This window comes from Monodelphis domestica, chromosome 7 (genome assembly GCF_027887165.1).
Source record: "Monodelphis domestica isolate mMonDom1 chromosome 7, mMonDom1.pri, whole genome shotgun sequence".
NCBI lineage: Eukaryota > Metazoa > Chordata > Mammalia > Didelphimorphia > Didelphidae > Monodelphis > Monodelphis domestica.
In genome coordinates, this window is record NC_077233.1 from 166,426,923 (window position 1) to 166,439,817 (window position 12,895).

Sequence of the window (12,895 nt, forward strand, 5' to 3'; positions counted from 1 at the left end):
CAGAAATCATTGCCCAACTCCAAAAGAATAGTCATTAACGGGTCAATGGAGAGATGTTTCAAGGGCGGTGCTTCAGGGATCATCTGTCTCTCCATGACCTTGTCCTGTTTAATAGGTTGAAATCAATAACTTAAATGAAGGCATGCTTGTTGAATTTGTGAATAGTAAGCATCTGGGAGGGATAGTCAACACATTGATAGCTCCACAGGCTAGAATTATAGGTTGAATAAAGTAAGAAGAAATGTAATAAATAAATGGAACTAAATAAAGCCTTGTGTATTTGGGTTCCAAAAGTCAAACTGCAAAATTGGATGGGTGAGGTGTGACAGAAAGAAAAGTTCCCATGGAAAAAGATTGGGGGGGGGGGGCAGCTAGGTAGCTCAGTAGAGCCAGGCCTGGAGGTAGGAAGTCTTGGGTTCAAGTCTGATCTCAGACCCTTACTAGTTTTGTGGCTCTGGGCAAGTCAGTTAACCCCTACTACCTAGCTCTTTCCACTCTTCTGCCTTGGAACTAATGCATAGTATTGATTCTAAGATAAGATAAGGTTTTTTTTGTTTGTTTGTTTTAGAAAGAAAAAGATCTAGGGATTTTGGCAGAGTACCACTACTGAGTTCCATGGGTATGGCACTAAATAGATAGATGAGTTTGGGTAGGATGGTCATTTTTATTATATTGGCTCGTCCTACCCATGAGCAGTTAATGTTCTTCCAATTGTTCAAGTCTAGTTTTAGTTGTGTGGAAAGTGTTTGGTAGTTGTGTTCATATAGATCCTGTGTTTGTCTCAGGAGATAGATTCCTAAGTATTTTATTTTGTCTAAGGTAATTTTGAATAGGATTTCTCTTTCTAGTTCTTGCTGCTGAGCTGTGTTGGAATTATATAGAAATGCTGATGACTTATGTGGGTTTATTTTGTATCCTGCAACTTTGCTAAAGTTGTTGATTATTTCGATTAGCTTTTTGGTTGAATCTCTAGGATTCTTTAAGTAGACCATCATGTCATCTGCAAAGTGTGATAATTTGGTCTCCTCCTTGCCTATTTTAATGCCTTCAATTTCTTTTTCTTCTTTAATTGCTACTGCTAGTGTTTCTAATACAATGTCAAATAATAGAGGTGATAATGGGCATCCTTGTTTCACTCCTGATCTTAATGGGAATGCATCTAGTTTATCCCCATTGCAGATGATATTAGTTGATGGTTTTAGATATATACTGTTTATTATTTTTAGGAATGACCCTTCTATTCCTATACTTTCTAGTGTTTTTAATAGGAATGGGTGTTGTATTTTATCAAAGGCTTTTTCTGCATCTATTGAGATAATCGTGTGGTTCTTGTTGGTTTGCTTGTTGATGTGGTCAATTGTGTGGATAGTTTTCCTAATATTGAACCAGCCCTGCATCCCTGGTATAAATCCTACTTGATCATGGTGGATGACCCTTCTGATCACTTGCTGGAGTCTTTTTGTTAGTATCCTATTTAAGATTTTTGCATCTATATTCATTAGGGAGATTGGTCTATAATTTTCTTTCTCTGTTTTTGGCCTGCCTGGCTTTGGAATTAGTACCATGTTTGTGTCATAAAAGGAGTTTAGTAGAACTCCCTCTTTGCTTATTATGTCAAATAGTTTGTATATTATTGGGATTAACTGTTCTCTGAATGTTTGATAGAATTCACTGGTGAATCCGTCAGGCCCTGGGGATTTTTTCTTAGGAAGTTCTTTGATGGCTTGTTGGATTTCATTTTCTGATATGGGATTATTTAAGAAATCTATTCCTTCTTCTGTTAGTCTAGGCAATTTATATTTTTGTAAATATTCATCCATATCACCTAGGTTGGTATATTTATTGCCATATAGTTGGGCAAAGTAGTTTTTAATGATTGCCTTAATTTCCTCTTCATTGGAGGTGAGATCCCCCCTTTCATCCTTGATGCTGTTAATTTGCCTTTCTTCTTTCCTTTTTTAAAATAGATTAACCAGTATTTTGTCTATTTTGTCTGTTTTTTCAAAGTACCAGCTTCTAGTCTTGTTTATTAGCTCAATAGTTCTGTCACTTTCGATTTTATTAATTTCTTCCTTAATTTTTAGGATCTCTAGTTTGGTTTTCTTCTGGGGGTTTTTAATTTGTTTGTTCTCAAGTTTTTTGATTTGCATTTCCAATTCCTTGATCTTTGTCCTCCCTAATTTGTTAACATATGCACTCATGGATATGAATTTTCCTCTAAGTACTGCCTTGGCTGCATCCCATAAGGTTTGAAAGGATGTCTCACCATTGTCATTTTCTTCAATGAAATTATTAATTGTTTCCATGATTTCTTCTTTATCCGATTTTTGAGTATCATATTATTTAATTTCCAATTAATTTTTGATTTGGCTCTCCATGTACCCTTACCTATCAATATTTTTATTGCCTTGTGATCTGAAAAGGCTGCATTTATTATTTCTGCTTTTCTGCATCTGAGTGCCATGTTTCTATGACCTAGTGTATGATCTATTTTTGTGAATGTGCCATGTGGTGCTGAAAAGAAGGTGTATTCCTTTTTGTCCCTAATTATTTTTCTCCATATATCTTTTAACTCTAATTTTTCTAAGATTTCATTCACCTCTTTTACCTCATTCTTATTTATTTTTTGGTTTGATTTATCTAAATTTGATAGTGGTTGGTTCAAGTCTCCCACTAATATGGTTTCACTGTCTATTTCCTCCTTCAATTCTCCTAGTTTCTCCATTAAAAATTTGGATGCTATACCATTTGGTGCATACATGTTGATTAGTAATATTTCCTCATTATCTATACTCCCTTTTAACAGAATATAATTACCTTCCCCATCCCTTTTAATCAAGTCTATTTTTGCTTTGGCTTTGTCCGATATCATGATTGCAACTCCTGCCTTCTTTCTATCAGTTGAGGCCCAAAAGGTCTTACTCCAACCTTTAATTCTAACCTTGTGAGTGTCAACCCGCCTCATATGTGTTTTTTGAAGACAACAAATGGTAGGGTTTTGGGTTCTAATCCAATCTGGTATTTGTCTATGTTTTATGGGTAAGTTCATCCCATTCATGTTCAAAGTTATGATTGTCATTTGTGGATTTGCTGGCATTTTGATATCTTCCCCTAGTTCTGACCTTTCTTCTTTAGCTATCTCCTTTTGAACCAGTGATTTACTTTAGGTCAGTCCCCTTAGTCCCCTCCCTTGAGATGCTTCCCTTTCTAGCCCCTCCCTTTTTATGCTCCCTTCCCCTCCCCCCTCTCCTTCCCTCCCTTTTTATATTCCCTCTCCCCTCCCCCTCCTTAATTTTCCTTTCTTTCTTGCCCTAATGGATAATATAGAATTCAGGATCCCACTGGATCTAGATGTTCTTCCCTCTCAGATTTGATTTCACTGAGAGTAAGGTTTAAGTAATTCCACTTCACGCTCTCTTCCTCTCCTTCTCATATGAGAGTTCTTCCCCTCCCCTTCCCATGTGTATCTTTATATGGGAAAGATTTTTCTATTGAGTCCCCCCCTATTTCTTGAAGTAAATCTTAGTATTATCGATGGTTCCCCCCCTCCCTTTTCCTTTCTTTGCCCCTATTTTCCCCAAATCTTCTTGATGCCCCAATCTTTCCCTATGCATGTTTCTTCTAACTACTCTTATGTTGCTACAATTTTTGAGAGTTACACAAAACATTTCCCCCACATATTAATATATATAATTTGATGTAAATGTAGTCCTTATAGAAGAGAGTTTGACTTAAAGAAAAAGATAAGATTTATCTCCTTTTCCCTTTCTTTCATTTACCTTTTCATGTTTCTCTTGCTTTCTGTGCTTGGATATCAAATTTTCCACTAAGTTCTGGTCTTTTCTTAGCAAATGCTTGGAAATCTTCTATTTTGTTGAATGCCCATACTTTCCCCTGGAAGTATATAGTCAGTTTTGCTGGGTAGTTGATTCTTGGTTGGAGACCCAGCTCTCTTGCATTTCTAAATATCGTGTTCCATGCTTTGCAGTCTCTAAGTGTGTTAGCCGCTAGGTCGTGTGTGATCCTTATGGGAGCCCCCTTATATCTGAAGCTCCTCTTCTTGGCTTCTTGTAGGATTTTCTCCTTTTCTTGGAAGCTCTTGAATTTGGCAATTACATTCCTAGGGGGTTGTCTTTTGGGGATTTAGTATAGAGGGTGTTCTATGAACCCTTTCTATTTCTATTTTGCCCCCTTGCTCCAGAACGTGGGGGAAATTTTCTTTTATAATCTCCTGTAGAATAATATTGAGTTTATTGTTTATCTCTGGTTTTTCTGGGAGACTGATAATATGGAGGTTTTCTCTTCTCCCTCTGTTTTCCAGATCTGTGACCTTCTCAGTGAGATATTTTATGTTTTCTTCTAATTCTTTAATTTTTTGGGTTTGCTTTATTGATTCTTGCTGTTTTATGATCTCACTTTCTTCAAGTTGCTTCATTCTGGTCGTTAGGGACTGGTTTTGCTTTTCAGCTTTGTCTGCCCTTCTATTGGATGCTTCGAGCTCTTTTTCCAATTGAGTAGTCTTATCTGTTAGACTGCTGATCTCTTTCTCCCATTTTTCTTTCCAGGTTTCCATCTTTTGGATAAGTTCCAGTTTGAGATCTTCCAGAGCTTGTTGATAGTTTCCATTTTGGGAGGCATGTTCTGATTTTTTTTGGATTTCCTCCTCATTCTCTTCTTTTCCTTGGGTACTCCCACCATAAAAGTTTTCAATAGTCACCTTTTTCCCTTTCTTCCTGGAGGCTTGATTTTGGGCCATGCGAGCCATCCCTTTGGTGGTTTTATTCCCCTTTCCTTTTTGGTGTGGGGTCTGGGTGATATGGGCGGTTTTTCTGTGAATTTAGGTTGCCTCAGACTAGTTCTTCCCAGCCTCCGAGGTTTCTTAGAGCGCTGGGCCCCTGATTACTGCCAAACTGCCCAGGTGTTCAGCTGCACCCAGATAATCAGCGCATGGTCCGCCCCTGGTGTTTAGCTCCGCCCAGATGTTCAGCGCAACCGCCCCAAGTACAGCTCCCCGGACCCCCCTGATCAGCACTGGGTTCTCCCGTGAAAACACCCTGAGATGTTTTTTCCTGGCAGTCCCCAGATCCCAAGGACCCTGGAGTGCCCCCCCAGACTGAGACATTTCCCACTCACTCGCTGTCCCAGTGAGCACTCCGGTAGCTCACTCTGGTTTGGTGGGGGAGTTGGGGGGGGGAAGGGCGGCTCAGTTCATGTTTCTGTGCAAGCTTTTTCTCCTTCTTATTATAGTATGGAAATGTTCAAGCCCCATGTACCTTTGCCTCTGTGGGGTACTGGGGAGTAATGGGGAGTCCTTCTGTTCCTCCAAAGGTGATTTTTATGCTCCTTTGATGTAGTCTATTTTGTTCAGTGCTGGGGAGAGGAAGCGTGTGACATCTAGATTGCAGCCATGATTTGATTTTGTGATTTTTAAAGACATGAAGTTGGTGAAAGAGCAAAGATACTTAAACCATCATTCTTTTTGTGAACCTATCTCACATATGACAGTCATGCCTGAAACTCAAAAAATTTAGTCCCATTGAAATTTCCCAGATGTCGAATAGATTTTGGAATGTGATTATTATATTCCAGATACTGAAAGTCTTGAATCTCGGATAAGCTCTTTGAAGAAATGCACCATATGCTACCACCTTTTATTTATTTTTGGTGTTTCCCATGGCTCCCAGCCAAGCATGCTGCTCTAGATGCTCTAGATTGATTTATAACAAGTATTCAATAACAACAACAACAAAACACTTGAGCAAAGATTGTGAAACATCCTAATCATAGGTCTCAGATAAGTTGTAGTTGCAATACAATATTTTTGGGAAAATTCTAGTAATTTAGTTTTTTTCTGGTGATTTAAATTTATCGGGTCATAAGATCTAGAGTTAGAAGGGACTTCAGAGGATATCTAGTTCAAATTCCTTATTTTTACAGATGAGACATTTGAGACCCAGGGTAGCTCCAGAGTGAGATTTGAACCCAAGTCTTGAATTGAAAGAGCACTGGCTCTTTCTATTCAGCTTCAAATGTCTTCCCAGTGACCTCAGAGGAACCCTGTGACAGCAATTCCCTAGAAGGCCTTGAACATTTTCAGAGGAATTCTAAGGAGGATACTATCCCTTGATTTGTTTTCCAAGTAGGCAGAAAACTAAAGGAACCTCCTTACCAGCCCTCACATGATTTTATATACACACAGGTACATATGTACATACATATATATACATGCATATGTATATATGTAAAACTGTATATATTTATTTGTATGTACATATGAAAAACCCTAACTTTCTATTGTTTTAGTAAGAGCTCTAAGACAGAAAGACAAAGGCTAGGTAAACAGGGATTAAGCGACTTGCTCAGGGTCACACAACTAGGAAGCACCAGAAGCCAGATTTAAACTCAGGTCCTTTTGACTCAAGGCTTGACTCTATCCACTGTGCTACCTAGCTCCTCACTTCATATGATGCTACGATGATTATTTGTGAACTTCTATTCACATGAAGGCAATCAGGGAATAAACAGAATTCTAGACTAGCATGGATTCATGGAACAAATAATTTATAATCTCTATTTTATTTCAATTAACTTATTAATTTTTTTGTTTAAATTAAAATTCCCAGATATCTCCCTCCTCTCTCCCCTCAGTCGCTAAGAAAACTTTAAGTCCTTTTCTCCTGTTTTAAAAATTATATTTAATAAACTCTCTCACTAGAGAAATAATCCACCTTAGTACTACTAAGTATTTTTATCTGTACATCATTGCCATGTGAGGACCAAACATTGATAAATGTCAAAAAAAGAAAAGACAAGAAAGAAGATGAAGTTTGTGAATTACAATCCAGAAAACCTGATTTCCTAAGACAAGTTTTTCTTGATTCTGTAAAACTGTTGTAATTGTCCCTTCTTCCTTATAGCCCATCACTTTTGCCCTTCTCAAAATTCCTTCTTCTCCAATATCTGGAATTTACTAATCTACCCTAGCATCATAGATTTAAAGCTAGAAGGGAATTTAAGAGATAATCTGGGTTTGTAGATAAGAAAATGAAGCCCCAAATCAAGATTCAGATGCAGAGTTTATAACTTCTAGTTTTCTAGCCAATTGGTATATCTCTGCCTGGAACCTCAGAAGTGGGAAACCAATCAGATTCACCTTGGCAGGACCCTCTACTATTCCCATCAAACACTTGAGTTATCTTAACTCTAGAACTATTCTAAAATATGCATCTATGAGTCCTAAATCTATGAGCTTGGTTCAACCATACATCAAATCCAGGGAGAAATTTTGTGCAAGATAATGATGACCCACCACTAGAATCTGAAGACCATCATGCCAGAGTGGTCACTTCTTTAGTTGTATCATGTTTTCTACCCTTTTCAGTTCTGCTTTGTGTCAGGTCCTGGCCCTAGTGTGAAGGGGTTAGTGGTACAAGGGGGTTAATGCTACACTTTATATTGAAGTTGTGAGTTTATGAGAACCAGTTACTAAGTTTATAATGTAAGCAATTACACTTCAGAAATTAACAAATGCTACAAACTAGGGCTTGATTTATTATTTTTTTGATTGTTTAGGCCTTAGAAAGTGATGAAGAAAATATTAATAAATAAATTATTAAATAAATAAGTTCAGTAATTAATGAATGTAAACTTAAATGTATGCCATGCATATACTTTTTTCCTCCCTGGCAAACTGATGACTAAAAACATTCACCAGCACATCACATGTCTATTTTCATTAAAGCTGTGAGGTCTTTTCTATTGATACTTCCCTCAAACATTCCAAATGCGAGAGCTCATGGTTTTTGGTAATGACTGACCCATCTGATTTTCCATGGGGGAACAGTATGAATGGGGGGTGAACCTCCATCCAAAAGTAAAGTCATACCTTTTCCTATGTGTCGATTCACTTTCTTCTATGCTTCCTTTCTGTTTGGGGAAATCGTATTCAATAGTGAGATGTTCTTCTCCCTGGAAAAAAATATGTAGGAAAAAAATAAGTACAATCATCTCCTAGACAGAGTGGAGATGGATTCAATTTGCAGCCAGTAAATAGCATTTATTAAGTTCCTGGTACTATGCTAAAAGCTGGAGATACAAAGAAAGCTCTCAAGGAGCTCACAATGTAATGGATGTAGAAAGCGATACATTTTTAGACATGACCAATATGAGAATTGGTTTGCTTGAACATGCCTACATATACCATAGGTGTGGCTTTTCTTTCTTTTTTTTCTTTAATACAATGGAAGGCAGGATGTGGGAGGGAAAGAAATAGCTATTAATTAAATGAAAACAAAAGCTTAAAAATAGGATGTAGTTGGTATAGTATAGCAGGCAAGAGTTAGAACAGTAGAATGTAGTTAGTATGCTATGATATATAGTTTAGTATAACTAGTAGAATACAATATATGGTACAACATATAGAAGAGCACACAGTATATACTACTGCATAGTATAGTACAGTCTGTCTTGGATGAATCCAATCACGAAAGGTAAATGGGTGGAGTAGTCTGGCATAGTATTTGGTTCAGTGAAACACAAGACAAGCACTAAAATGGGTCCATTTGCATGAGGAGGTGATTTTAGTTTTATACAGATTTGATTGGGATAATAAGACTTCTTTCTGCACTGGAGATGCCTTATATGAAAAGCATTAACATTGAGGCAGAGCCCCCTAGTTTTTAGCTTAACATTGGCACTGATAATACATGCCCTGCTGAGGACAGAGTTGAGTGCCAATCATATGAGAAGGAAATCTGTGTTCTAGTGGATGCAGGTGATGGATAGCTAAGTAGTTCCAAGGCAGAAGAGCAGTAAGGACTGGGCAATTGTGATGAAATGACTTGCCTAGGGTCATACAGCAAGAAAATGTCTGAGACTGCCTGTCTGTATACCTGGCTCTCTATCTACTGAGCCATTTAGCTGCCCTGGTGGGGTTATATTTCAATGAGACCAAATATGTATCTTTGTTCCATCTTAAGAATGGTGTGGTTTCTCGGAATGCCTTCAAACTTTTGAGCAAAAGGATTTTTTAATAAAAAAAAAATTAAATTAATTACATAAATTTAATTTTTATCTTTAACCTCTCCCTTCCCTCCCCACACCATAAAACAGATATGTGTATCTAAATTATGTCTTTCATCTATCTTTCTACTTATCAGGTCATTCTCTGGAGGTGAACTTTCACAAGTTATTCTTCAAATATTAAATTTGTAACTGTATATAATGTTCTCTTGGTTCTACTCATTTCATTTTTTACTATCACAGGTACTTCTTTTCAGGTTTTAAAAAAATTAATCTGCTTGTCTTTTCTAATGGTGCAGTAGTACTCCATCACAATCATATACTGCAATTTGGTTAGCCACTTCCCAATCGATGGACATCCCCTTGATTTCCAGTTCTTTGCCACCACAAAGAGAACTGATATGAAGAATTTTTTTTTTTAATTCCAAGAGATGGCTTCAAAATCCAGTATCGAATCTATGTATGTCCTCTATAAAATGAGAGTTGGGTGAACCTGCTATTTAATTAGATGTAGCAGCAGCCAGCTGCCAGGTGAAGCTTCTGGTATCAACTTATCTGGGTTGACTCTTAAAAGTGATAAGGTGAGGAAAAGAATCAAACATGACTCTCAACCAGAAGACTGGGAATTTTTTTAAATATGGCCCCATGGAGGTTCAGTAGTATCCAACATCTGGTTCAGGCTATGGGTAGCCTCCCAATGATTTTTAGCTAAAAATTCAATTGAGCAGAAAGCAAATAATGGTGTCTTGGATCTATGATGCTATGACAATCTGTTGGCCCTAGGAGTAGAGAAAAACTTGAAACAAGTGATGAGATATTATTTTAAACATCTAGTCCAACCAAGGTAAAGTAAATTCTACTACTTCAATGGCAGCTGCCTCAATTGTTTTTAAATGAAGGAGGCATCATTTACCTGATAGGCAGTCTGGTTATTGATTCACAGAGCCAGACCATACTGCAACCCATTGAATGGGGCCAAGAGATTTGACTCTAGAGATAAGCACTGTCAGTTGTAAAGATTAAAATTTAGGGGAGATGGGGAGACTGAGGCAGGTAGAAATTAGTTACTCTCTGCAAGGAGTACTATATTTTTTAGGGGTTTATTAAAGGTTAAAGATTAAGAATATACAAGTAAGAAACATGTGCCTAGGCCAGAGGCCTAGAAAAAATAACCTCACATCATGGAAGAGACGCCTCTGCTCCAAACGGAAGTCCAAAAAGCCGAGCCCTTCAAAAGCCTTTTCTTAAATATCTTCTCGATCTCGGCCCAGGTGAGATTACAAGGCATTCTGGGGAAGTGGAGCAAAGGCTCATGGGGATTGTAGTCCTGTATTCGAGTCTATTTTTTACACAGTGTAGGACATCAGCTGCAATGCACAGTAGTCCTCAAATGAGGGAGGAAAGCTATTACCCCGATGGTAGGATGCTCTTTTAAATAGATTTGCCAAAACCATCAAGGTGCCAGAATACAAACAACTGAGAGTCAAGTAAATGTAATAATTCTAGGATTGAAAGAGACCTTAAGATCAAATTTAGTAATCTTGAAAATAAGAACTATGATATGGGGGATGACAAGCTATTCGGATTCTTTACCACAATTAAAAACAGAGGCTGCATTTATCCTCCACTGCCTTTGTATGCTCCATGAAAGGATGGTATGTAGAAATAACCTTCTTTACATGATTTTCGAAGGAGTTTGTATTCCAAAATAGTGCTTCTTTGGCTTCTGCCTTTCTTTGCTTGGCAAGTAAATCAAGCATTCAGTGACTAAGGATTTTTACAAGTCCTTTTGTTCTGTTATGAAAATTATACTTATGTCACTAACATAGACAGTACCATACCCTTTGAAAACATATTCTGGCCTCCAATCAGTTAGAGCTGTCAGAATTGAGAAATATCAGATAGTTTGTCAGCATTTGGCCCAGAAAGGCTGGAAGATATGCTGTAAGACACTGATAGTGGGGGCCCTGGGCAAATGGCTTCCTTCTAAGGAAACTGTTATCTAAATTAAAGTTCAGTCTAAGATGTGCTAGCTTGATGAAGAAGTTGATGGTACAGGACTCCATTGAATGCAGTAGGAACTTAATATAGCATAATAGGAGTTAGGCAGTATTTGGAATGAACTCTTAAAAAGAATATAGTTAGAGATGACTGTGATTCTTCATTTATATACAGTGTTCTATGATGTTCCCACATCTATGTAGATTTTCCAGATTGGGGGGGGGGGCCTCCGTTCCCTCAGCTCCCAAGATGTAGACAGGATGCTGGTAATTATCAGGTTTGTACATATCATTTCTGGTAAGCTATAAGCTCTATAAAAGGAAGGATATGCTTAAATTATCTTTATTGCTCTCCTATCTGTTGTTGTTGATGATTCCAACTTCTTGTGATTTTGAGTTGTCTTGGTAAAGATACTGGAATGGTTTGCTATTTCCTTCTCCATCTCTGACAGATGAGGACACTGAGGCAAACAGGGTTAAGTGACTTGACCAAGGTCACATAGCTAGTGTCTGAGGTCAGACTTAAACTCAGGAAGATGAGGTGTCCTGACTCCAGACCCAGCACTCTATCCTAATGCCACTAACCCTAAATTTATTCTCCTATTTTCTTACAACTAACAACTGTGATAATTGCTAAACAGACGGTAGTTGATGGAATGGAATAATGTTTTTATTTCCATGCTGATACTGAACTCTTTCCTCTCCACAAAGTCTTTAGTTATATGCCATATGTTTTATTATTATCTTCTACCAGTCCTATCCCAAGGAGCTTGGACAATCTCCCAAATACTTAGGAATTCTTCGTTCTTTCTTTTTTTTAGAAATTCTTTCTAACAAGATCTATATTTGGCTTGGACTTCAGCTTCTGTAACTTAAGCTAACATTTCTTGTCTTGGGAAGAGAAAATGGAAAAAAGGGAACTGGTGATGTAACCCAGAAAAATGAGAGATGTCAGCAAAACAAGAGGTGCTGTGCCATTTCATTAGGAAAAGGAATTGCATCAGACGTCAAAAGACCTGTGTTCAGATCCTGGTTATGATAATTATTAAATTTGTAAATGGACCTCTCATCTCTAAAATAAGGGGGTTGAAGTAGGTGATCTCCAAGATTCTTTCTAGCTCTAAATCTATGAAGATCTCATTAAACTTTTGCTGTTATTAGGACAATTTTTGTCCTAATATTTGCTGTTCTATTAGGACAATAGCCTATAACTATTTCCCCTTTTTGTCTTATACTTTTGTTTCCTTAAAAAGAAACAAAAACAGTACAAAAAAAACCAGACATGTGAACTCTATGTGGAGAACTCTTCCCTTATATACTTCTTCTGCAACTTATATTCAGAGAGAAGGGCAACTAGGTAACACATTGGATAGAATGCCAGATATAGCGTCAGGAGGACCTGGGTTCAAATGTGACCTCAGATACTTCTTAGATGTGTGACCCTGGGAAAAGTCACTTAATCCCATTACCTAGGCTAACAACAACAACAGCAGCAACAGCAACAGCAACAGTAACAGCAACAGCAACAGCAACAGCAACAGCAACAGCAACAGCAACAGCAACAGCAACAGCAACAGCAACAGCAACAGCAACAGCAACAGCAACAGCAACAGCAACTTATATTCAGAGTTGCCTGAAGCACTAAGTAAGCTGACCAGACCAGTATATGTCAGATATAGGATTTGAATGCAGGTCTTCTTAACTCTTGAGACTGACCTTCTGACTAATTCAAAATGCTATTGAGGTCCGTTTCCTCTCCTCCAGATCACTAAGTGCCTTGGAATGACTTTTGTGCCTTGGAATCAACTGCCCTCCACGATAGCTTGTGCCTCTTTTCATCAACAATGGCCAAAAAAATCAAATCAAATCAAATC

The 12,895-nt window shown here is 37.7% G+C and overlaps 1 protein-coding gene across 1 annotated transcript in view; it reads right to left on the reverse strand.

Moving 5' to 3' along the window:
- The window catches only part of SLC28A3 (solute carrier family 28 member 3), a 138,499-nt gene that overhangs the window by 66,650 nt on the left and 58,954 nt on the right, over positions 1-12,895 (reverse strand). The window contains exon 4 of the mRNA XM_007498894.3: positions 7,886-7,968. Within this exon, the coding sequence (XP_007498956.2) occupies positions 7,886-7,968 (83 nt within the window). The remainder of the gene's footprint in view (positions 1-7,885; positions 7,969-12,895) is intronic.